The sequence below is a fragment of the Lytechinus variegatus genome, chromosome 1 (genome assembly GCF_018143015.1).
Source record: "Lytechinus variegatus isolate NC3 chromosome 1, Lvar_3.0, whole genome shotgun sequence".
Lineage (NCBI taxonomy): Eukaryota > Metazoa > Echinodermata > Echinoidea > Temnopleuroida > Toxopneustidae > Lytechinus > Lytechinus variegatus.
This window is the reverse complement of record NC_054740.1, coordinates 87,322,591-87,350,571: the sequence shown is the minus strand read 5'-3', so window position 1 is coordinate 87,350,571 and position 27,981 is coordinate 87,322,591. Positions and strand designations below refer to the sequence as shown.

General features: G+C 34.1%; 1 protein-coding gene across 1 annotated transcript; it reads left to right on the top strand.

The window, feature by feature from the left end:
- Window positions 1-27,981, top strand: LOC121426684 (vacuolar protein 8-like). The gene is made up of 14 exons (XM_041623061.1): window positions 1-89; window positions 9,227-9,467; window positions 11,351-11,473; window positions 12,123-12,242; window positions 13,020-13,142; window positions 14,170-14,292; window positions 16,629-16,837; window positions 17,743-17,788; window positions 20,042-20,175; window positions 20,630-20,755; window positions 21,219-21,333; window positions 21,896-22,030; window positions 22,489-22,614; window positions 23,273-27,981. The coding sequence occupies exons 2-14, from the start codon at window positions 9,317-9,319 to the stop codon at window positions 23,395-23,397; spliced, it is 1,656 nt and encodes a 551-aa protein (XP_041478995.1). The 5' UTR covers window positions 1-89; window positions 9,227-9,316; the 3' UTR covers window positions 23,398-27,981.

Sequence of the window (27,981 nt, the reverse complement as noted above, 5' to 3'; positions counted from 1 at the left end):
TCAGGATACAGTTCAACCTGACTTTAAAGCAGAAAGACCTTTTCTTCCCAGCTCGGTACCGTCTGCCAGCTGGGGATCAGGGAAAGATAGTGAGTACTTTTATATTACTTTGAAAATGTATTACATGCACATTGCACATGGACATTGATTTAACAGAATGATATATTTTCAAAAAATAAATCAAAGCAGGTTCTCTGGAAAAAGATGGGATTTATATGTAATTGAAATTCTTGAAATTCCTGTCATTCTCAGCTTTTTCACAGTAAAATGTGCTTTGTTATGTCAGTCTATTTTTCAAAAATAGATTTAATAATCTGTTAATAGTATTTTCAATACCTGTAAATATATAATTTGACTTGTTTTATTGCTACCGACTGATCAACATATACTTTTTTTCGTCTTTCTTAAAGGTCAAGTCCACCCCAGAAAATTGTTGATTTGAATCGATAAAGAAAAATCAAACAAACATTCAAACAAACGCTGCAAATTTCATTGAAATTGGATTTAAAATAAGAAAGTTATGACATTTTAAAGTTTTGCTTATTTTTCTAAAAACAGTGATATGCACAACTCAGTGATATGCAAATGGGAGAGTCGATGATGTCCATCAATCACTATTTCTTTTGCTTTTTATTGTTTGAATAATACAATATTTCAATTTTTACAAATTTGACAATATTGACCAACTTAACTCAACCTTAAACTGTTAAAGTAATGATAATTCCACATGTTCATGGAGAAATCAAACTTTGTTTCACTTGACAAGGAGGAAAACATTAGAATATTTCATATGATAAAATACAAAAGAAATAGTGAGTGGGTGACGTCATCAGTCTGCCAATTTGCATACCGACCATGATGTGCTTTGTGAAATTAAGCAAAACTTTAAAATGTCATAACTTATTTTACATCTGATTTTGATGAAATTTTCAGTGTTTTGCTTGTTGGATTTTTCTCCTTTTTTTCAAATCAACTTTTTGTTGGGGTGGACTTGTCCTTTAAATTACTCTATCCCTCAGAATGATTTGAAAACCTGTCATGCACGTAAGATTCATGTAGTCTGTGCAGTATTTTCACAGTAATTATTAACCCTTCACTCATTGACCCTTCTGCACCCAATATGCGGTAAAAAATGACATATTTACAAAGATGTTTGCATAACCATGTACATGTAGGCCTATGTGTCGTATGTAATTATAAAGAAATGTGAGCATTTGCTTAATACTTATGAGTGCTGAACATGTATCACATCACTTTGGTCACAAATATCTATTCTGTCATTTCCATTCACCACACTGAATGCAGACCGTGCATATCTTAGGGAGCATGTTGGAGTGTGCTCCCCCTTGGCGGGCCCCTTGGATGTCAGAATTTGGAAAGAAATTGCAATTTAGGAATATATTTGAAATGAAATCAGTGAATGTACGCATGAGTATATCGTAAACTGGTGCTACATTTTTGAAAGATTAAACTGATATTCTGATATTGATATTTGAAAATCATTCTCTTTATTGACCCTTAAAAGCTTTACACATTCTTGAACTATTCAGCCAACGTGAAATTTCCATGCACAGTGATCGCAACTTCTTTTTTTTTACATTTTTTATAATTTGTTTAACTTTCACCAATGTATTTTCTTTTAGAAACAAAATGCCATTTTGGTTAAATCCCTTTTATGTGGTTCTCACATTTCCATTAGCAGATGCAATTAATCTCACATTTTCCATCTTTATCTAACACCAAAAATCAATATCTTTCCAGATCTGGTTTCAAAGAGAGAGAAATCTATTACACTCATCTTTGCCTTTTTGTGCAACATTTGGCTTTTGTTTTCAAATGATAACAGATGGACAGATTCAATTTAACATGTGCTGAGTTTTGTAATCGTGGTTTTGTAATCAATGTATTTTGTAAGCTCTAAATACATGTTTGTTGTTGTCGCTTTTGCTCACATTTCATAACTTGAAATTACATATATTCTACCCATAAATTCAACCTTGAAGTATCGGGTGTAATAGGGAAAACATGTCAGAGTTTCATAATATAGTTTGTTAGATTATATTGTTAAATTACTAGAGTTATGGGAAAGAAAAAAAAAATTGTTTTAAATGGCCAAGTCATCTCCAAAAATTGATTAAAACATATATGAATTAATAGAAAAAATAGCATAAATGTAGCTCTCTAATATTCAGTTTAATTTTAATTAAATTTTCAGTAGTATTAGGCCTTTTTTTATTTGTGTCTTTTCAAGTAAACATTTGTTGGTGTTGATTTGCACTTTAATTTTTAAAAAATATAAATTTTCATAGGTTTATCTCACATAATCTGCCAAGATATTATTTGGCCAACAGTATTGCCATGCCAGAAAATGACTTATTAACTTGAAAAACTATTCCCACATCAACTGCCATGAACAGCTTTGAAAAACATGTTAATTTGAAAGGTTTCCCATAAATTATGCTGATTTTCTATCTCGCCTACTGTTGATGTACTTGAGGCTAATGAAATATGTCTCATGCACTCTACATGTACATGTATTTACCAAAAGATCAAAAGATTTAATGGTGAAAGGGAAATAAGCTGCTTTGGCTGGGTTCAATCGACCTATTTTTTAAACCCCAGGATATCTTAGTTTTCACTCAAAGTTATTTCATTTTTATAAATGTACATGGAGCTGTATAGTCATTCCATGGTTCAAGCACTTCATTGTTGTCTGAAAAATATATGCCTTTCAGTCACATAGAAATGCTGGAAAGAGTGGGTTTTGATCCTGGAAATTATTGAACATGTCTCATTTATACCCTGTTTTGATAGCTCTGTGCCTCTCTAGGGTCTCACTAGACAAACGTCTGGAAACAACGAACATGGCATGAAATTCTTTTTCAAAATACAAGGTACACTTGCGAGGGCCATTTAGGATGTTTTTCGAGACCCCATGGTCGCGCATGGTATCCACTTGTCAATGGAAGAGGCCATGTACATTAGAACATACGTCTGCGGTAATCACAAGATGCGCTGCGATCGTACCCATTCCAATGAGGGAAAACGCGCTCAATCAAGTCTGAAACATTTCGATACTTTCATCTTTTCCAACAGATGTAAGGTGGTTTCAGACCGCCTCGAAGTTCGTCAGTTCCAGGTATTCTCTGATCGGGAAATTTACCCCGTTCAGAAAATACCAGGTATTTTGGTAATGTGAAAGCAAACTACGCGTAATCTCCCCGAAAGAAAATACCGGCTAAATAGTAGGTACTTGGCGAAATTACGAGAACTTTCGCAGGGATTTTTCCAAGGTCGCAGGTATTTTGGCGATGTGAAAGCAAATTACGGGAACTTTTAGCCCAGCGTGTCGTTGGGCGCGGGAGCTGTGGGTGGCTGCTGGGCTAGTGATTTTGAATCTCGCACCTTGCCTGCTCATCAGACCATACTATGCGCATGCTCGTAACTTCAGGAACTTATCCCGAAGGGTATGTTTCGGGGCGGTGTGAATGCAGGAATAATTAATGGGTATTTTTTAGCCGAAAACAGTTCCCGTAATTTAACAGGGATTCTTGTGATCGAGGCGGTTTGAAACCACCTGTATTTTCATTTTTATCTTCTTTTTTTTCTTTAAATATTTATGTATCTCCTTGTTTTAATATTTTCATCTAACTTAATTCTTGTACTATTTTGTCCTCTCCTTCCATTTTCTTAATTATGATTTCTTACATATTTCTATATTATGTTTTGATTCTTCTTCTTTCGTTCTCTTTTCCTATCAAATCTTATGTATATTTATTTTTCAATTCTCTTCTCTTTTCTTCGATCAATCATGTACTTCATTTTCAGGGGTTTTCTATCATATTTCGTTCTTTCAATTCTTATGTATTTCTTTTTTAATATTTTTATTTCATATTTTCTTCTATCAATTCTATACGTATCTCTATGTTTCAATTTTCTTGCATCTTTTTCTATCAATTCTTGACTTAGATATTATTATGTTATGTTATTATGCATTTCTTTTGGGGGGTTTCTTTCATATTTTCTTCTATCAATTTTAATTTTTTTCTATGTTTTAATTTTCTTGCATCTTTTTCTATCAATTCTTAGATATTACTGTGTTTAAACTCTTCTTTCATCTTTTCTTCTATCAATTATTATTCTTTGGGTTTTTTCCTTCATATTTTCTTTTATGATCAATTTTTATATATTTATTTCTTTGTTTTATTTTTCTTTCATCTTTTCTTTTATCGATTCTTATGTGTTGCTTTGTTTTAATTTTTCTTTCATATTTTCTTCTATCAATTCTTCTTGTTTTAATTCTTTCATCATCTATCAATTCTCATGTACCATATTTTGTTCTCTCCTTCCATTTTTATTTTGATTTCTCATGTAATTCTGTGTTTTAATTTTTTCATTCTCTTTTCTTAAATCTTATGTATTACTTTGTTTATTTTTTTTCTTCAGTCAGTTCTGTTTGTTTTAATGTAAACTCTTCTTTTATCTTTTGTTCTATTAATTCTTCTTTGTTTTATGATTTTTTTTTCTGTTTGAATTTTTCTTCCTTTTTTGTACAAAATGTATTTCTTTTTTTTTTCTCTTCCTGTTTCAGGCATGTCGACCATTTTTTGTGTGTATTTGTTACTCTTTTTTACTATGAATACGCCAATATGGTTTTCATATGATTTGTTATGTTTTTTTTTTATTTCCAATCATGAAGAATCATATTATACATGAATAATTATAGAAGAGAAAAACAGTATTTTCTCTGAACTATAATTTATCATGTATTGATTTGTTTTATTTCTCTCAGCTCTTTAATCAATTTTCTTCTGTATTTCTTTGTTTATAATTACATTACGTCTTGATTCATCTGTCATTTTTCTTCTCTTCTTTCTTTTTTTTCCTTTGGTCAGTGTCAGTCAAGGGAGAAAGCGCGTGTTGCATAACGATCAAGACCATGTGCTCAGATAAAAGACTTTCGTTTTCTATGCCACGTTTATGCCGCAACCATTTAGATCTACAGTCCAACAGTGGATCACACTACATGTAGGTGGTTTCACACCGCCTCGAAGTTCGCCAGTTCCAGGTATTCTCTGATCGGGAAATATACCCCGGTCAGAAAAGACCAGGTATTTTGGTAATGTGAAAGCAAACTACGCGTAATTTCCCCGGAAAAAAATACCCGCTAAATAGTAGGTACTTGGCAAAACTTTCGTGTGGATTTTTCCAAGGTCGCAGGTATTTTGGCAATGTGAAAGCAAATTGCGGGAACTTTTATCCCAGCGTGTCGTTGGGCGCGGCGGCGTGGGTGACTGCTGGGCTAGTGATTTTGAAACTCGCGCCTTGCCTGCTTATCAGACCATACTGCGCATGCTCGTAACTTCGGGATCTTATCCCGAAGGATGTGTTTCAGGGCGGTGTGAATGCAGTAATAATTAACGGGTATTTTTTAGCCTTAAAAAGTTCTCGTAATTTAACGGGGATTCTTGTGATCGAGGCGGTTTGAAACCACCTACTGTGTAATCTCATGATTCTGCTAGACTGTCTATAGAGTGTATTTCCCCTCACAATTCACTTTAGATTTTTTGTAGATCTAATAAACAGGGTATTAGTCTGACCCTTGTTGTCATGATGTCACTTTAGTGACCTGCTTTTAGGCTTGTCAACAGTACTGGATGCAATGTAGGCCTGGATCAAACTGCACAGACTATTATATAGTATTTACAGTAATATAATTGGTTTTTTTAAATCATTGTTATCTTGTCATTTTGTTGCTATGATGTACATGTAGATCTACTTGAAGTTGAGTATTCAAGTTATCCCAATTGTCCATTGGGGTCGGCAGCAAGCCATTCGATCAATCGATTTTACTCCCAGGCCTGGTGGTGGCTAAGCTTGAAATAAGACAAAATTGCAGAATAAGGCTTGATGAAAATTTATTGAAATTTGAATGCTTTCCCCTCGTGTAGAGGTTTTACATTTTAGATATGTAATTCACACTATGATGTAGGAAATTCTCACTTGAAGAAAACTGCTTGAATGCTGTCTCACTGTACCTTTGTTTTGTGTTTTTGATACATGTATGTGATTCATATTTGAGCCCTGCCTTTGAAGCTTGATACATTTACACGTAAGTGTAGGTGCCAAGTTTTGACAAATTTGTGCCAATAACACTCTAACAGTATTTGATTCTAGACTTCCAAGCCTGTTCAAGACATTCCACATCATTATCAGTCATTTATATTGAAAGAGGCAGAAACTGAACTGATGAAAAAAAGCAATACTCAAAATGTTGACAGGTTTTGACATTATTTCAAATATTGCAAGCTTATCATCCTCAGATACATGTACGTGCGTACATGTACGCTGCCCATTTCAGAATAAACCTGCAAATATTCTATTCAATTTTATATTGAACCAAAATAATATCGCAACAAGAGAAATAATGATAAGAAATTCTACAAATTTACATGTAGTTTGTATCTTTAACAAGTAGGATGTTCATGTATTGACATGGGCATCAATGCAAAGGCATTTGGAGTGTTGACGTACTGTACAATGTACCAAAATATTAAAGATCACTCATTCCCTGTACAGCACTCGGCAGCTGAAGAAAAAAAAAAGACAGAGCGTACATGTAGTACTGTGATACTGTGTATGATAATGTAGGTTGCTGTGTGCACATCACCAAGCTTTGCGCAAGTGTTTTTTATTGAATTATGAATTGAGATGAGCTGCGTGTGACAAAGAAAGGCTCTTCACGAAGGAAAGGAGGAAGTTAGGAGGAAGTAAAGGGGGAGATACATAAAAGCTGCTTGGAGGAGTGAGGTTCTCATTTCATGTATATGTACACATACTTGGATGCATCTTGTAAGACTTCAAGATAGTATGTATCTTCACCAATAATGCAGATATTCTGTTCATTGCAGTAGTAGGCCTTAATACCATCAAGTTAATTCTTGAATTGCATTATTTGGATTTTAACTGTCATCTTTAAAGGTCAAATCCACCCCAGGATAAAGTTGATTTGAATTCTTAGAGAAAAATCAAACTTGCATAATGCTGAAAATTTCATCAAAATTGGATGTTTTTAGTAAAATAAGAAAGTTGGTAATGACATTTTAAAGTTTCGCTTTATGTTTTTTTTACAAAACAGTGATATGCACAACTCGGTGATGTGCAACTGAGACAGCCAATAATGTCTATCACTCACTATTTCTTCTTTCTTATTTTACATGTACATCTGATTATGATGAAATTTTCAGTGTCATGTTTGTCGGATTTTTCTCTTTTTATTCAAATAAACTTTTTGTTAGAGTGGACTTGTCCTTTGAATGCCTTGATCACTACAGGTTGGTGTAGAACATCATTGGTAATAACATGTGGGCTTTAATGATCTACATGTATGTACTCGCATTGACAAAAACTAATGGAGCTTGAGGTAGTAATTATGTTGCTTTGTGTGTATGATTGATATTGATCGGATCATTTCATCCGGGAATAATGTCTCTTGTTTTTGCATGCAGATTGAGTCTGAACAACATACATGTATGCCTTGATAAAAGTGAAGCATATCATTGTGCGATATGTTCCCTTTTCTATAGATCCGCTCCGTACATTCCAGTTCATTAACTGCAAATATCGCAGATGCATATAACTCTAAAGTACATGTACATGAAAGAGAGAGAGAGAGATAGTGGGTGGGGAAGGGTACATTTTCCTTATAATTAAAACTGTTTTTGGAGCAATTTTACTTATTTTAGTGATATCAAGTTATTGATCATTGAACAAAAAAACTTCAACTGTAGATAACATATTTGTTCTTGTACCTGCTTGGCAGAATTTATTCCCTTCATGAGATGGATGTACATGTATAAAGTACTGTTCTGCATGTCTTCATGTACTTATAATTATGCTTTCACAGACCGGTTGCTCTGTTTGAGAATAATGTATTTTTGTCTCCTTGACTTTCCTTGAACTACATTGTACTTTGTACATGTACTCGTGCAAATAACATACACTCTGTTTGTTGTAATGTATGGGGGGTAATAAAATTGTCTTTTTTTGTTCTTGTTTTGACTTTCAATGCACAAGACAAAAGGTTTTATATATAATGCTCACTATGCTATTCAAAACCTGCTTTTGTGAATTCAATTATTGTGGTTTGTTTATAATACAGAGAAATGAAAAACAGTACATCAACTTTGCTTGTAACAATTGCATTATTTCTTCCAATTACAATATCATTGTTGAAACTCATTGTAAACGAGAGAACAAGCTTTTATTGATCTGCTTCTGGTATGGAATAATTGAAGCATTTTTCTTTGTCATTTTTGTAAAAGCACATGCGTGGAACCACATCCATGTGACAGAAACTACAAAATGTAGTAATTGATCAAAAATTTGAAAGTTAAATATCCACTTTCTTCTCTGTTCTTTTGATTTTATCTTCTCCTCTCCCTTTCTACATTGTGTTCTTCTTCTTCTATTCTTTGTTATCATTATCTTTGTCATTTTTCCCCCTATTTTTTTATTTTATTTATTTTTTCTTCTTTGTTTCTTTTTTATTTGTCTTTTTTCCCTCCTTCATTCCCACCCTTCATTCTTTTCTTCGTTTTATATTGCCTTGCACGGTTGCACCATTTCCCACTCCTTTTCCTCTTTTACCAGACTCTCAATTTTCCCTTCATAAACCATTTGCTCATTCCTGAACCCTGGCCATAATCCAAGCCATGTAAAATCTGATGATTATTAATTAGCTTGCCAGTGGTTCACTTTGTTGTGTGTTTTTGCCTTACATCACAGTCTATTCTTGATTGTGAGCTGGAGATGTGATCTACTTCTGTATAAAGCATCAGGTTGGAAGTAGTTTATTGATTCAATTAAAATGCATTAGTGGGATGAAATTGCAAGTAGGCTGTAGGCTGTAGCCCGAGAGCTGCATAGACCACACAGCACTACACTGCTGTGTGTCAAGATGTTCTTGATAGTCTCACCATAGTAGTCCATGGTCTCACAAATGTCAATCTAAGAATTACCCCCATGGTTCATTAGTTTTCTATCATTTTTTGTTGTTGCAATTTTATGCCTCAAATGAGAACTTTCATAATGTTCAAAATGGTATTAAAGTAAATATAGACATTCTTTATCTTTTATTTTCCAAACATATTTCTTACCTTTGATATTCATTTTTCGAAAATAATCATACCTATTTTTCAATTTTCTCTATTAATCTCATCTGCAGGCTTCCTCAACATCATTTCCTACTCTCTCTTTCTCTCTCTCTCTCTTTCTTTGACTCATCGGGGCTGAGAAGCATCCCTCTGTAAACGAGATGGATTCTTGCTTGGATTACCTCTTCTCCCTCTGTTGCTGCTGTGGATGTTACAGTAGATACCGTCACTATGACGATGACCTCTATGAACCCTTGCTGCTGGATACTGAGAGGGAGGCAGTCAAAGATCTGTTACATTATCTCAATAGAGGTAAGTTTTGTTCTTCTATTGTTTCAGACTGTGCTAATTGGATGTGAAAAAAAAAGTTTGATGGCATAGGCTGTGATTTTGGTCCCATTAAAGAAATGTTACATTTATGAGGAATTTGCCATCTAGTGCTAACTTTCATGAAATACTTAATAATTCATTTTGATTGTTCCCATAGTAGTTATCATCGGATTGCAAAGTTATTGTAATCTTATTTATTTATGCAATGAGGCCTTGATGTTAGATATTGTATAACGGGTAAAATGATCAAGACTAGTTGTTTGCTTTTGAAAATTGTTACATGACTTGTTGATATTATTAGGATAACAATCGCTGGCCAGACTTAATTGATCTCGTAAATGCAGTTCGCAAAATCCTGTCCCATGAAACAGCCTCTAGCGTGCTCATTTTTTCATTTTTCCATGGCATTCACCAATACTTTTATGCACTTTTGGTATTTGTTCATGGTCTTTTTAGTGCCTAGTAATCTTTATATGAATAATTCAAGGTATAAAAAAGCCAATAAATCTCTTTGACAAGCTGTATAGACCTATATAATATCTTTTTTGATGAACAAGTTGTTCTATTCTCAATGAAGGGACTTGTACACCATTCAGTTGAACCAGAACTACATGTACATGTAGTCTCCTGGATCAGACCTTATGTTGACTCCATACATACAGAAGATTTTATACATGGATTGTATGGATTATGCATTATGTGGATTACATTTATTATGTAGCTGAACAATACATGAAATAGGTGGCCTCATGTAGCTTGCTGATAAAATTATCAAGTTGACTTGTGATTTCAATCTTGATATTGAATGGAAAAATATTCTTATCTTCATTACAAAGCAAATTGAGATTGTTTTAATAGTTTGTTGGATCACAAATAGAGGATAATCATAAAACTAAGGCTAATACCCTTTTCATAAACATATCCTCCAATTAGCCGCCTAAGAGTAATGCGGATAATTCAATAAAAATTGTGTTCACAAACTCCGAAAATAAGCCGCATTATTTTTACGAGCGCTCGTCCTGAAAAAGGCGGATAATCGTCATGACAACTGGACACGCCCCCTCCGATGCGGTTGTGTTGGGAAAGGGTGACCTTGTGACCGCACCATGGCAATTATCCGCATTATTTGGAAATGCGTTCATAAACTCAAAATCTTGTCCCGATGCTGCTATTATGCGGATAATAGCAGCATCAAAATAGTGCGGATTACTCTTGTCCTCCTCCAATTTTACAACCAAATTATGCTGCTATTAGCCGCATAATTGGGTTTATGAAAGGGGTATAAGTGCAGATGAATTTACACATGTACATGTAGGTCAGGTGACTGACTTCTGTTTGTTTGCAGAAATTTGAATTGGGTGAGGATGGTATCTGTGAGTATGATATTTTCTGGTCATTATCTGTCAATTTAATTTGTACATGTATATGTCCCGATGCAATGTGTCATTTAACTATAATCAAATAAAGGTACTTTGCATGCATGATTTCATAAATTACCAGGCATGGTTCCAATTGTAAATTCTGACAAGAATACTGTCTGGTAATTTGCTTTTTCCAAATAATATGTAAAATAAGCAACCGTTAACAAACAACAAATAAATTCACTCTAGAAGCTTTACCTTGCCAATATACATGTAGGTTGTATCTAATTCAAAATAAAGATACTGATTATTATTCTAACTTGTATTATCGTTACTACTATTACATTATATACCGTGCCTTTCCCATTAGGCCTGAAGTTTTTACTAAAAGTATAGAAATGAAATTGTGTGCAAAATCTTAAAACTGCGAATGGGCTTTTAATGCTTTTGAGATTTGGTATCTATTACTTGTACTCTCAGTATGTATCTTCTTTTTTTTTCTAGAATATGAAGAGAAGCCAACTATTTCTGAGGAGCGTTTGGAAGCGCTGTGTACATTGACTTATTCAGAGAATGCAGATTTACAGAGGTCAGCTGCATTATGCCTAGCAGAAATCAGCGAGAGATGTAAGATTCAGACCTTTATTTTCAAGTCTACAAATTGCTCCCTTTGGCAGCAATTTGAGCAGTAAACCTATTGTTTGGGGTAATGACCTGTTGTGACCCCTCCCCCTTGGAATAGAGTGATGTAATGTGTCCCTGCCTGTGATTACACCTGTGTGACCTGACACCCCTAAACCAACAATAAGTCAAAGAAACTATTGTATCATGTCTTTTATTCAATATTACAACTTCAAATTTTAACACAATAAAGAATAAGAATGACTTTTTTAAGCAAAAGTTTTCATTATTACTATTTGAAAATCAAATTGTTATTTTGGCTATTTACAGAAAACCTTCCCTGGTGACTTGTTCATTTTGGGTAGGCTGGTCACATTATTGTATTCAGTACTTGTACAGGTCACATTTAATTCAACTTATTATCACTGTTGTATGTCTTGAGGCCAGTTTGAAAGTCCTTGGCCTCAGAAGTAACACTGGTCGATATTTGTATCTTTTTTTTAATTAGAATTATCAAAATACATTTTTGTTGTCAGTCTCATTAGTAGTGCCTTGGATCGGGCAACTAGATAATGCTGTACATATTAATGGATAGGACTATTGTTGTCACCTATGTCATCATCATCATTCTAATCGTCATCCTTCTTTTTTTCAGTAATGCAGCCGATATCATCCAAGGTAATGGAGCCTATTCTTGTGTTGATGGAATCCCATGATGTTGAGACTCAGAAAGCAGCATCTCTTGCACTCAGTAACTTCGCGCTTTGTGGGCACGGTAAGGTCGTCATAGCCCATTTCATTGATGTGTCATGTCATTAAATAGCACAATCAGTATACTTACCAATTTTAATATATTTGAATAAGTTAATTTTTGTTCCCAATGCACGTGTCTTTAGAATTATATGTCACTTAATGATACATCGATATTTTCAGTACATTGTCAGTAAAATTATCCTTGGAAATTAATCTTTAAAAGGAATGCATGATCTTTTGTTTCTGTTTGTAAATTTTAAAGAAGAGGAAGTATCAAAAGTTCAACAAAATGATCTTTATGGTTAAGTTTATTCGCCTTTCATTTTCCAATTTCATTATGTGCTATCTTTTTGTGTTTTTCCATTGTTCAATTGTTGATTGCTTAATCTTCTTAAATATAATATGTATTTCTGGTTATGAATTTGAAAGATAGAGATAACCATATCAAGTGACTGTGAAAGGCTGTTTATAATGCACCTAATTTGATTGCTGAACTGGAATCAATGTATGATAACAAATTAGTTTCCCCAAAGGCAACATGCACTGCATGCAGATAAGCATTTACATGTATGGGATTATAGCTTGGTTGTCATCCCCACATTGTCAAATATTATTTGTTATGTATTAATGTGAGATTGGAAGAACAATTCTGTGCATTGGAGCATTGTTGTTATGATACTTTTCCTGAATATCATGAAATGAATTTTACATCTAACAATGGTTTATTTCTGTCTTTACCCGCAATGTTTATTTACCTTGATGTCTGTCTATCTTTTGTTTGCATTTCATTTTGAAACAGAGAGCAACAAGAGTGTGATTGTGAAGTGTGGTGCTCTGCCCGTGCTGATCAAGCTACTGTCTTCAAACAATGTAGAGATCCAGTGCAATGCTTGTGGTTGCATCACTACGCTTGCTACCTCAAGTAAGTTTGTTTTATCCAACTATTTGTTGGGTTCATGTGATTCCTTGTAGAAAATGAAACATCGTTGATTCAATTAATTATGATTTAGTGAAAATCAATAGATTCATGAAGGTGAAATATGTTATATAGAACAAGAAATAGAGAGTGATACGTAATACTCATTTGTATACTGACCTGTAAGTTGGTTTTTACATAAATCTGTGTCTGCATTTTAACTTAAGCCGATCCTTTATAATGATCAAATTTATAAAACATCCCATCCTGTCTACCATATGGTGTTTAAGCTTTTCTGACCACAATGTATACATCCGTTTATATGAAACAAACCAGAGACTGTGTGTGTAATAGCATTGCTCTGATTTTGTTTATTCACTTTGATAGAAGTCAATGTACTACCATTCCCTTAAGCTCACTCAGCCATGTCTGGGCTTCATTACATGCCGCTATGATTACGACCCTTTGCATGATTGATTGTGTTACTTTACAGTAGCACTATATTGGGTTTTGTTTCGTCAAAGTGCTATAGGGTGTGATATAAATTACTTTGTAAATTGGTGTAAATTTGAAATTATTTTTAGAATTCATTATTATTATTTATATTATTATTTATCATTATTATAATTATTGTTATTATTATTATTATTATTATTATTATCGTCAATTTTGTTAGTATTATTGATATTGTTTTGATATTTTTACTATAGTTAAAAATGGCCTTGATGATCATTGTAATTTTGATTATTATCCTCGTCACCATCATAGTCCCTCTCATCACTGTGGTAGGGAAAGCCTGTGGGCCATGGCCTATTCCCCTCCCAGGCTACCTGATCATATGAGCAAGGGTCTAAAAAAATATTTGTATTTTTGTACTATTTTTATTATTGCATTGTACATGCTGTCTTTCTGAAAGCATAATGATGATAATGATAATAATGATAATAATCATTTGTGATAAAGCTATATAATTCTTAACTTAAATTGTGTCTCTGTAATACATTTCTCTCTCTTCATCTCATTGTCTGACCAGATACCAACAAAATGGCCATAGTTTCATGTAATGGAGTTCCTCCTCTGATTGCTTTGACTACATCACCTGATATCAGAGTTCAGCGCAATGCTGCTGGAGCATTACTTAATCTCACTCACATAGGTAATTACTCTCAACTCTCATCTATAGGCTATATAAAATCATCTAGACTACTTTGCTTGTAAATAGCATGGATGGTTAATTCACCATTGTTCTACACATTTTATAGCCACATTGTCTGATAGCCGATCGTCTAAACCCTTACTACTTTGCTTTTTGCATGGGGCTCCAGAGTTCCATGATATTGGTCTAATCACTTATGTTTGCGACAAAAATTGGCATGTCCTTCACTCTACGATCCACAAAACTGTGGTCAATAACCCCCCCCCCCCCAAAAAAAAAAAGTCACAGTGACTGTATGACATTAGTAGGAGAGGAGGTTTTAGAGCTCAGTTGGTAAAGCAGGGGTTTTGTATTCCAACAATCCAGATTTAATTCCTGCTTGGTGCGTTAGTGCCTTCAGTAAGGCATTTAAATCCTCATTACCAGGTCCCTCAGAGAGGATGGTCCAGGCTGGAAAAATTTATATATCAATGAAAAAAGAGTGAAATTCACAGAGCAAAATGCTGAAAATTTGATCAAAATCTTGTAAGAAAGTTATTGAATTTTAAAAAATTATCAGCATTTTGCTCTTAGAATTTTACTCTATTTATTTAGATATAAATATTTTCAGCACGGACCATCCCTTAATAACCCATAGGTCCTCTGGCTGCTTGCTTACATGTACAAGCATTCATGCTTTCTTAACAATACTAAAGAAGATTGTCCAGATATTTTTTATTACCTGCTGTTTATATTTATGGAATGATAGGGAGTGTCCTTGAAGATCTAAAACCATAGACTCTTCTTTTTATTCATTATAGTGAATGCTCCTAACATGTCCCATATTTTCTGTTAGACTTCGAAGTATTGTAGAATGAAGGGATGATACATATTCAAAAGTTTTATTAACTCTCAGCTAGATGCAGTCATCAGTTCATAATAGTAAGAAACGATATTAGTTTCAACCCTTTGTGCCATGGACAATAAACATAGGCTGCATGCTTGAATAGATCCACTCTTAAGGGTCTCATTTTCCCATTCTAAATCTAAAGCCCTGTTTAGACGAGCAAAGTTTTTCATAGTGTTTCATAATAGCATGTGATATGACAAAGCCAGGTACAAAGTTGCATGATAAAATATCATTTAGACTATGATGGTATGGCTTGTGGCATATGAGTTTATAATGATTTAATTATATGTTTGTCAGTTAGTGGTGTTAATTTTTTTTCTGTGAAATGCTTAGCACAAAATTTACCTACATTGTGCTGCACTCAACCCAGGTGAGATAAGTGGGTACTGGCAGGAAGTAATTCCTCAAAAAGCTGTGCGCACAGGAATCAGTAGACTAGCTTAGCCGGGGTAAAATAGGAGCCCCTTGAGCACCTCAGAAGGTGTATACGTGCATTATACAAATCTTATATTATTTTATTATTAACACACTTTTTTCATACCAGTTATTTTTGCATTTGTTCTTAATTTAACTATTTGCAATAAAGAATGAGATTCGACTAGTTAGCTCATCCGGTCCAAAGGGCAAGATGATTCCTCAACAAGCACAGAAAATGCCTCTTCTTTATTTGTTGACAGATTTTGATATTTTTTCTTCCATCCGGTAGAACTTCATGAGGCCCACCAAACTTCTACACAGAATTTTGAAAATTTTCAGTAGAAATTTATTTATGCTAATTTATGCAAAATGTATTCATAAATCACAGAAAATTCCTCTTTTTCTTAATTTGTTGACAGATTTTGATTTTTTTTTCTTCCATCTGGTAGAGCTGCATGAGGTTCACCAAACTTGTACACAAAATTTTGAAATTTTGTCTGGAAAATTATTTATTTTAATTTATGCAAAATTTATTCATAAATCACAAAAAAAAAATTCTTCTTCATTTGTTGATCAATTTCAGTTTTGTTTGCTTTATATGATAGCTTGAGGTGGTGATACAAAATTTAAACATAGAATTTTGAAACTCATTGAATCTGCTATTCATATATTTTCAAAACTCACAAAAATTGCTTACTTATTTGTTGATTTATTTTGGTTATTTTTGTTCCATCTGAGAGCTACATTAGGTTCACCAAGGTCACACAGAGTTAAGAAACTTTGACTAGATAATAATTAATACTTAGTTCATATGAAATTTATTCATAGATCACAAAAAATGCTTCTATGTCATTTCTTCATCAATTTCAATTCTATATCCTCAATTTATGTCACCAATATAATTCACTACAGTGTCAACTGGGCTGAAATTAAAATTGTGTTAAATGTATTGCGAGATGCCAGATGAGCTCCACATCATTGATGTGCTAGTTTTTGCTTTGTTTACCATATTTCTTCTCTGTTCCCTTAGATTCTAACAGGACGGTGTTAGTAAACCTGGGTGCAGTCACAACTTTCCTGACATTGCTGCAGTCACAAGACACTGACATCCAATACTACTGTGCAGCGGCACTAAGTAACCTTGCTGTGGATGAGAAGCACCGTGTTTCGGTGGTGAAGGAAGGTAATCATCAAGTCATCAAGATGCTCATCAGTCTCTTAGACTCCCCGGCTGATAAGGTAGGTAACCAAGAATATATATGGATGGGTTGTTTGTCCAATGAAGTTTGCAATTTCAAGAACTTTTAGCAATCAATTTTTTTTTTAATTATCCTAGTGGAAGCATTGTGGTGTAGCGGTTCTTTACTCTCGCCTTGCAATCAGAGGGTCATGTATTTGAATCCCACCACGTAATCCACACTTTACCACTCTCCACCTAGGTGTTAAATGGGTACCTGGTTGGATGCGAAAGCCTGTGTAGTATGCCTAGCAATTGAGTCTTGGAACATTTTTTTGCAATGCTCCTCGGGGAGTGGAGAAAGTGCATACATCGTGTGCGGGTATGCAAGGATCCGATGACCAGGATAATAATAATTGCAATGTAAAGTGCTTAGAAACAAAGTGTAATAAGCGCTATATAGATGTAACTATTATTATTATTATCTTGTCACAAACTTTCACAATTGTTTGTGCCAATTGATGCATGCATTTTTAGGAAACCGAGAGCAAAAGATGTTTTTATCTGCTTTGGACATCAAACCTATCCTTTGTGACCAAGTTTATGACCAAATAGCTGTTATGTAAGTGATCTCCTCTGGCATTGTATATGATGTATATGGGGATAGACTGGGATACAGGCGTAAGAAGGATATTTTGGGGTATGAGCAAGATACCCAAAGGTGACAGTCTCACGCCTGAAGCGTGAGACTTGGTATGTTTTACATTGGTAGATTTGGCAGGGACCAATGATTTTGCTTCTGTTTGTATCATTCCAGATTCTATTGGTAAATACATGTACATCATTTGGGAAAAGGCTGAATAAGACCCATCTATGTTAGACTAAATTTTTAATTTAGTCTAATTTAGACTAGACTTTTAATTATGATTATAACTCACACTATGTTATCTATAACTTGCCTTTACAGGTGAAATGTCAAGCTTGCTTTGCTCTCAGAAACCTAGCCTCCGATGGTAAGTATCAAAGCTCATTTATGAATTTGGTAGAAGAAAATTATAATGAAAATGTTTGAATATAACTTTGTTACCCACCATGCACTTTAAAAATCTACTGGGATGAAACCATTATGTGCTATTCTATTTAGGTTTCAACTTTTGAGAAAAATATCATAGAAGCATTTCTGTCCTGGTTATTAGCTGAAAGGAAGAAAATATGAAAAATGTTTATTGTTTTGAGCTTAAGAAACATTTCCTCCTACCTGGTATTTGCTATCTCCAAAACTCGTGAACTTTAACCAAAATAAAGAAGAAGAAGTTGTCTTAACAAATTTGCCCTTATCGTATCCTGTAATACATAGCTTATGTTATTGTAACATTCATGTCATAAAATGATTGTCATGAATTTATTCAAGGGCCAGGGAGATACTTCACAATAGTTCATGTGTGATTTATTTGAATGCTACTAAGTGATAGGTATTGTATCTTTTATTGCGAATGAACTATAGAAAGTAGCCTTGGACATCATACAATGGTAATTATGAAATGATTGTCCCGGCATTCAACCTATCAAGTAGAAATTGTCTGATATTTGATTTTTATTCAGTTTTAAATCTGCTTTATTAAATATGCAATACCTTTGCCCTTGACAATAAAGTAGTCATTATCACACTAAGCTCTGGATTCCTAAAAGCTAAGCTTTATTAATTTTTTTAATCACAGTCTTCACAGATGGTATATGTATTGTGATATCAGGAGACTAAATGTTAGATTTCAGTGAATGACCAAGGGTATGATATTTAAATGACAGGTTCAATTCAATTCAATTCAATTGAAATGTTTTTCCACAAATTGAGTAAAATACAGACATCAGTATAGTAAAAATACACATTTTAAATACATACAAAATGCATATGAACAGTTACAATATTTTATACATGAATACAGAAGAAATTCAAAATGTGAAACGTGATAATAAGTTTTCCACAAGTAAGGTCACTTGATTCCCTTGATTAAGAATAGTTCAGAAACTAATGAATTAATGATTATGAAGTCACCAATTTTTCTGTTGAATTTTTCTTCTTACAATTCATATTCATGATATGATAGGACAAACTAATAATACAGAGGCAATTTACACATATATGTTGCTATCTTTCTATAGTGAAGCCAAAGAGAGATATTATACAGATATGCTAGGCTTTGGGTAAGTATAGCAGGAATTATTTGTAACAACCTCAGACGAATAATTCGCTCTATACTTACAAAAGGCCTGGGCCCTGTTGCATAAAAGTTACCATTATGAAACCTTTGCCATCCAATTGTAATTTGCATGGAATCCTTGATTCTGATTGGCTGTTGATCATCATTCCAACGGTAGTTAACATTGGATGGCAAAGTTATCATAATTGTAACTTTTCTGCAACGGGGCCCTGGTATATTTGTTTCATATCCTACATGTAGTAAGTAAAAACAATAGATCTTGATTATCTAGTTCTTACTTGTAGTTTATCCTTAACGCACTGAGCTGGCTGACCTACTTTTCCTAAAGCCACACGCTCGGTGGAACACAGATTTGCACCCTCCACCCAGTAGATACATCTCGCTGACTGATGAGTCCGAGAGATTGCATGATCTGTGATGTCAATGATGGAATAGTTCACTATTCCATCATTGACGTCATGTGATGGTAAATTTTCTTCGGTGGGCGTTTCATTTTCATTATCATCAAAAATTAGTGAGAATATGTTTTTCACATGACGAAATTTGAATTAATCTGCAGACCAGATTTGATTTATGTAGGATATAATGATGCATACATATCACTTCATATTTATTTTAGTGTGCTCATGGGTATGACTCTGCAAATAGTAACAAATTAATATTTAACTTATTCCAGAGTGCAGTCCACTTTTTCTGAAGGATCATATCCCGATAGTATACAATGCTACACACTTTTATGGTATGCATACTCATGCATATGGATATTGAATGATGAATATCTATAGATCAAAACTGTCAACAGATCATCAAAATGCAGAATTTAACCTTATTCATGTGTATATCTGTAATTTATCATGTCATTTATTTTTCACCAATTAGACAAATTTTCTCAGTATCCATATCTTGCTCTCAAGGAGTCCTAGTAATCCAGAATATTAGTGCTGTCAATGACAGTGGTGTCAAAATGATAATCTTTGTGAGGATATGCATTGTATCATTAACTGGATCTCCTGTATCATCCCCTTATCTTTCCATTTTGTTTATCAGATGAGAATCAGGTTGCCATAGTAACATTGGGAGGACTTCCTCATCTTCATGCCATTATGAAGGATAGTTCAAAAGAGACATTGTCAGCCGCCATCGCTGCGCTGCGTAATCTCTCAATCCATAGACTGAATGAGGTAAGTATCAAAGCTATTGGTTAATGTATTATTGATTTGAAGAAATTTCACTTTCATACTTGAAAATATCTATGCATATCTTTAAATTCGTAGTTAGAAAATGCCAGTCTGAAATTCTCAAATATTTATATACTAAGGGAGTGAAAACCAGAGCTACTGTTTGAAAATTATTTTCATCCTATATTTTCTTCCAGTTCTTGTAATGGTCGTTTATGTTTCCTGTTAATATTTTCTAAAACTCCAAAATGTTTTGATCATACAAGTTGTAGTTTACAGAGGCCTAAACATTCAAATTAAAATATTTGTCCTGGAGAATATTAGTAAATAATGAAATCTGAACTAAAGATTAAAAAAAAAACATCTTATTGATATCCAATGATCACTTTTCCTAATTGCTTGATGCAAGCAATGTCACTCAATTGAATAACATTTGAACCAACTCTTTTTCTTCTAGATCCCAATAGTTGAAGAGGGATTCTTAGAAGAGATCACAAGCGTTCTAAGACAGCCCATGATGTGGGATGCACAATGCCATGCTGCAGGAACATTACGTAATCTAGCTGCTGGGAGTAAGACTAAGGTAAGATGGCTTGGAACAAGACTAAAAACGGCTGTGGAAAAAATGTTAGAAATGTCAGAAATATCATTGATTTGATTGATGCTGCCAACTCATGTAGTTATGATAAATACCCAAAAAAATTGACAACAGACTCAATCTCTCTTGAAAGTGGCAATATTTTGATGTATTGCATTATATTTTTGTCCCATTTTTCTTTGAATTTCAGAATTTTAATATGATGGTTGGACCCCCCAAAATAAAAACAAAGTCATGTTCTTTTGTTAATTTATGATTTATTCAAGAAATATCAATTAATCCTCATGATTATTTGGAGTCATTAAAAGGTTGAGACTTTTTATGGATTCCCCACACTGTAAAATATTGAAGTTAGATATATATTAGTTATGTTGTATATTTAATTTGGAAATTGAATAAAGAAATACTTTGTTTAATTCTGGCATACATGTATGTAATCACCATTTAGATGATCCTGAGTTCTGGTGCCCTTGATGGATTGATATCAGTGTTCTTAGAGTCCACCTCACCTGTTGCCGTCCAGACGGAAGTGACCGCTGCTTTGGCCATCATAGCTGGCAATGGCAAGTCTTGTTGCATGTACTATGGGTGTTTTCATTGGATTATGACAAAAGGAAATTATGAAGAAAGCAAAATATAGGGATTGAAGTCTTAGATAATAATATTTGACTCTTTGTGGATTTAATGAATTCTGAAGAGATAATAATGACCATTGCTCTTTATGTATTTTCTTTGAATCTTGTTTTTTCTGATTGTACCATTGATACTGGTACTTATGCTATACATAGTTCCTAATATGCATTATAGCCACATGTTAGCTTCTCTTGTACAAAACTGACAGAGAAAACTGTTTTGAAAATAGAGATGGTTTTGAATTTAATTGTATGAATGTGTATTATTGCAACATGCAAAGAGTTAAATAAAGTATTATATTGTTTTGTGAATCAACCACTATTATGCTTTTGATACCCAGACTTTTCATGTTCATATAAGTATCTTAGATGCTAATAGATCAGTGTTCAACAGTGTAAAGATTGTCTTTGATTTTACTGTCCATGTTCAATTATAACTTCAATACTAACTGAAAATTCCATGTTTGTGTGTGTGTATGTTTTTTTTTTGTAGATGAAGCCAAGCAGATATTACTCCATGTTGGTGAGGGGCGTGTTTTCAGCCGATTGGTATCTCTAGCAGCATGCTCACCAAGCAGGGAGGTCCAGTATAACAGTGCAGGCACCATTGGACAACTTGCTTTATTCAGTAAGCAAACCTCCCCCCCACCCCTTTGTGATGATAGTGGAGATGATGATGATAATGATGACGATAATGATGGTGATGGTGGTGGCGGCCGCCGCCGCGGTGGTGACGACGACGATGATGTTTATAATAACGGTGGTGATTATGATGGTTATAAGGAGGATCATGTTGATGTAGATGATAATGATGATGACAATGATACAGATGATGATGATCATCATCATAGTGACAGTGAGGACAACGATGATGCAGATGATGATGATGATGGTAGTGATAAGCATTTTGGTTGTGATGGAGATGACAATTATTTACAATGAAAGTAGCAATGATGGATGCTTTGGAATGGAACTCTGTTGTGTGATATGATATATAGATCTGTGTGATATGATATATAGGTGATGGTAATTGTAGTAAATGTCACTCCTCCTAAAACCAGTTTGTCTTCTTTTTTATCCTTGTAGGTCTGCAGTCTGAACTGATTACTCTCAATATTTCCAACACTCATAAATACCTAACCCGTTTCCTCAGGAGTTCAGATTCAAACTTTATCCACATTGCTCTGTGGACCATCGTTCATCTCCTCAAAGGTTTGTATATGCTTGCCTTGTGTCATTTCGTCCCTCTAATGTTTGTGCTTGGGGAGTTTTGAAGATGAGTATCAATCAGATAAGATCATTTACGTCTGGCTATCGACCTTTATTGACCATTGATTAGCCAAAAGAAGTGGCCTAAAGGATGATTGTAGGATCAGGGATCTATTAATCAGTTTATAATTTCCTCATGTAGACAGGTTACAGGGATGTGCCATGTACAACTCCTAGTTCCATCCTTTTATCCCATGCTCATTTAGCTCATTTCTCAGAAAGTACAAATTTTCTGCCAGAATCATTTAGCACTTATATTGATACATATACGTACAAACATTAAGGTGATCATTTCATTGGATTCTGTTCTGTTCATTTTAGATTGTTACCTTAACTGGCATTTATGTTTACTGTTAATGATCATAAATTGACATGCTTTCACAATGGTCCATTTCATGGGACTCTGTTCTGTTCATTTTTAGATTGTTACCTTAACTGGCATTTATGCTAATGTTAATGATCATAAATTGACATGCTTTCACGATGGTCCATTTCATGGGACTCTGTTCTGTTCATTTTTAGATTGTTACCATAACTGGCATTTATGCTAATGTTAATGATAAATTGTCATCTTTTCACGATGGTTCTATATCACTTGCAGCGGAAGCCTTCAGGACAGCATTTGGTGAATCATCATTACCCAGACTGGTAGACACCATTCTGACCTCATCTCATCCTGAACAACTCAAACAGCTTGCACAGACTGTCCTGGACAACATGGGCTAACAGTCTCTCTCTGAGCATGATGCCCAACCCCATCTTCAGCATGATGGGTTGCCATGAGGAGCAATATGAACTCATCTTTGAGTGCGAGGTACCGGTCTTTTTTGTGAAGAGCGTGTTTGTGCCTGGTGCATGAACAGGTCTTAATTAACTCTGTCGAGGGGCAGTTTTCAATGGGAAATATGATACTTAAAGGGTGTTTACCTATCAGAGGTTCTCACAAAAGTGGGTGTTAACAATTCTAATCTACTTTCCTGAAAGCTTGAGATAAACTGACTTAACGTGAAGTTTCTCTATGAAGAGTAGGGTTGATGATAATATATAAGTCCGTAAATGATGTGCAATTCACTGTATGGAAATGTGAGAGGAGGATGTTGTAGGGATAAGCAAGCCTTGATTAACTAGCACCTGGATGGCAATATTTATGAATCTTACAGCTCATTGAGCTGCTTTATGAAGTTAGTTTTTCTTACCTGCATTCAACAAGTAATGCTGGAAAACCAAGGCTCAACAGCTGATATTCATAGAGGGAAATGCTGCAAATTTTTACTTGCCGGAGATGGAACTTGTATTGGACAAAAACAGAGCTAGAAAATCAAGGCCCAGCAGTTGATATCCAAAGAGCCAGAATGATAAAACAATAATCACTTACCAGTGATGTAATCATTGCTGCACAATGAATATTCATAATGAAACAGTGGTGTTAATGGATTAATTTATTCTTCAAAATTTTGAAGCACTAATTGTGTTTAGCATACCATCATCATTCCAATAATGAGTTTGTAATCATGTTGATATATGACTTGCATTATTTTGGATGATCGTTACCTTTTAATTTATTGAAAATTTTTGGATGTGGATGCATATCGTCAAAATTAGAGTTGTGGTTTTCAAGCTGTCTCTGGACCAACTAAAATCATAAGTTATGTAGAGATCTTCTTGAAAGGTCCAAATAGTGATCTACCATATTGTGAAATATGTCTAGCTCACTTTTGACTTATTTTGTTATAAGTGCTATTTTTGTTATTTTTCTTTTCATTTTGGAGTGCTCACAGATTGAATTTTTGCAAGCTTGTGAAATAAGTAGTGAGAAGTCTTGGTCTGTGACGCTCCATATAAGGAAAAAAAGTTTTTAGTTTTGCTGTGTTTCATTGTTTGTGTTTGATCTATGTTCATAGTATGAATTAATTATATGATTTCTAGGTGAATTACTTTATATTTGTGTTAGAGTGTCTTTTATGTTTGAATGCACCATTGTTGAGGATAAATGGTGTGGAAATTCTATGTTTTGTTCTTTTTTTATAATTTGCATTTGTTTCCTTTAATTTCCCAAAGAATCCTGTATGTCACTAAGATAATGCACTTGGTTGTAATCAACTATTTCCTTGAAATATTGCTAGAATTCACAAAATTCTTTTACATTCCATATGCACACTGCATTTCTAAATGAGACCAAGTGGACCAAGATATGATGTATCCCCCCTCCAAAAAAAAAGACATCAACAACATCGTCGTTGATGTCAAGTAAGTAGAGTAAAGTAGAGTAAAAATATTAAACACATAAATAATCATATTTCATGACCAGTCAGGGTAAATAGATCTGTTTATAGATTTACTAGGGATGTTGTTGAGGACAGCCTTGAGGCCACATTTTTCCAGCCTTGGTCCAAGTCACATATACAAAGTCTGTTAGAGACTCTGGACTCGGAACTACCAGCATTGACTGCATCCCTGCTATTTACAATGCATGACTTGAATGCATACCTTTTCTTGAAAGGAGAGAATATTTTCCAAACTACAAAAATCAAAATAACCCAAGACATACGTGGTATTTCAGAAGATCACATATTCAATTGGGACCAAGAAACTTGTGTTAAAAGTTTGATTCACTTTCAGATCAGACCATGAATATTTTCCCACTTACAATCACAAATAAAATGTACATATAAGATTGTCTCATGCCAAAAAAAAGACAAATTTTCCAATATTTACCTTTCAAATTATTGTAAAATTGTGATAAAAAATGTTTTGTTTCTTCAGGAATACACTGTAAAAGCTTATACATTTACAAATGTTCAGTCTATGTATTAATGCAGCAATATGTTTTTATTCAGAAAATTGCTAAATACAGTGAAGAGTGTTACATACACAGAAAGAACTTGATGTGTCATAAACTGGATATTTTCCATTTGTGTGATGTAATGATATTATGTCTTTATAAATACAGTATACAGATATTGTACAGCTATGATTTAGTGCTTCGTCATCACATCACAAAACCCTATTCTCCATTGAGTCCATTCATTCCTAAATAATGCATTTTCACTTTGAATTCATGATGCATATAGATCACAAAATATCACAATTTATATTTGGTTTTGACTTGTTTGTATATAATAGCAGCCATTTTTTAGTGATCATCAATCTTCAATGTACAGTGTTCATTTTTGATGTACAGTGTGCAGGCAAGGTATACAGTTGAAATCTGTATATTTATGCAAGATATTAGGTAATGAACTGATGTCACAAGGTATATGCTACACATATTTTATAATGTATAAACCGGGGCAATATATATATATGTTGATACGGCCAAGTAGATACTGTGGATGAGAGAGTTAATATATTGTTAGGTATTTGGGATTTCATATCAATGTTCCTTGCCATGGACTCTGAAAGAATCATACTTTGTCTTGGTGTAACGTATGCTCTAATCATTGAGCAAACTTGCTGACAGTTATAAGTTTATTTTTCACTTCGACTCCAATTCACTTGTCAAGAACTTTATATTTCATGATATGTGTCATAAGATTCAGTAGGTAGAAACTATCTTGTCTTGGTATTTTTGGTGTGCAATTTGGCATACACACTTTTTGTCAGGTATGAGTTATTTTAATATTTTGAGCACTGATTATGTCATTTAGAACCAAACCTCTAGTTTAGTTTTGTTAGACATTTGTTTCACTGCCAATATAGTTTTGAGATCCCCGCTTCTAATCCATGATCAAAAGAAACCACTCCATTTTCTAATAGATGAATGTTTGAAAAAGCTAGTTAGCATGATTGTTACACAGTTATTTGTAACTGAAATAGCACTTGTTAATTATCTACTTAAATAGTCTCTCCACAGAGATGTCAACCAGGAATGTACTTAATAATACCTTGCATTATGTTTAGCCTGACATAGCACAAGTCCCAGGTCACATGCCATAATTCTAGTATGTATTTGCAGACTGTTCAATAGTTTTCTCTAGCTGCCATAACTTGATAAGGATATTATTTTTTTTTACAAATGATTGCATCATGTAATGATAGTTCTATGACTTGTTTCATAGTACACGAGTCCCTTGTCTCTTACATTTTGCATAGTCACTCCTACATGTTCATGTATTGTTTTTCGTGGCTGTGTCCTGGAGGGGTAGATCGCTTTTAAAGACAATATCAGATTTTTTTCCCCCATGTTTAAGCTTTCCTACTTACAATTTTTAAATAAATTGCTTGTGTGAACTTGTTTATTGATAACAACAGACCAGATTGCAGTTAGTTAATCCCTTCAATGAACCTTAATATCCACATAATGTTAACAGGTAAAGTAAATTTGTGCACTTTGAGAAGTAACTAAAAACGTAACTGAGGTGTCCTTTGAAAACTTTAAATCCCAGGAAAAACTGATACCTTCGCCTAAATGCCATTCAATGCTTTACAAGTGATCGGTAGATTGTTCTGGTGAATAATCTGAATTTGTACACATTTTGGCTATGGGCACCCAGAAAGAGCTATATTATTCAATTTGCAGGCATCCAGTATTGCTCTGTAATAGCCACTGTTGGAAGTTTCATGTAAGTGGATTCAGGTTATTGGCACATGCTCAGAATGTACCTACAGATTGGTGTATCCATAGCATATGCAGAGTATATATGACCAAATATTTGGTTGCAAGAGAAAGGACTCCAGTGGATATGATCCTATAGAGGGTTTTTATTTTGTGGGTGTTAGTAGGGAAAATATTTTGAAGCAAGGAATAGCTTTAATAGTTTACTGCAACAATTAATTTCCATCCATGTGTTATGTGTGCAATGATGTGTTGAAGTGTTTTAATTTGTTTATTCAGGGTGTATTGGTTTTTGTGTTACTTTTGTTGTTTTAAGGTACAATGTACATTGCCAGATGGTGATTGAATTGCATCATGGGATGTCTCAATGGTAGCTGACTCGTCTCTTTTGTTTTTTTCTTCAAATATTTTTGTGCTGATTTGTAGACTCTGAAGCGGTTCCATGACATATGCTCCGGCGACAATTGCTCTGCTGTAAATTCCACATACTAATGGAATGACCAACTTCAACCCTTCATTTAAAACTGTACCCTATGCTAATACTCCAGTCATATTTGTGTTACGATGTCCGTACGACAAGACGAAAACGGCCGATTTAATATTTTTTGTACCAGCTTCAAAATTAATAAGACGGCTGTCTTCTACTCGCCATATGGCTGTCGTAGAGCAAATGTGATTGAGGTATAAACCTAACATAGAACCCTATTGCAACCCTAATCCTATACCTCAGACAAAATAAAGCCCAGAGAAATTGT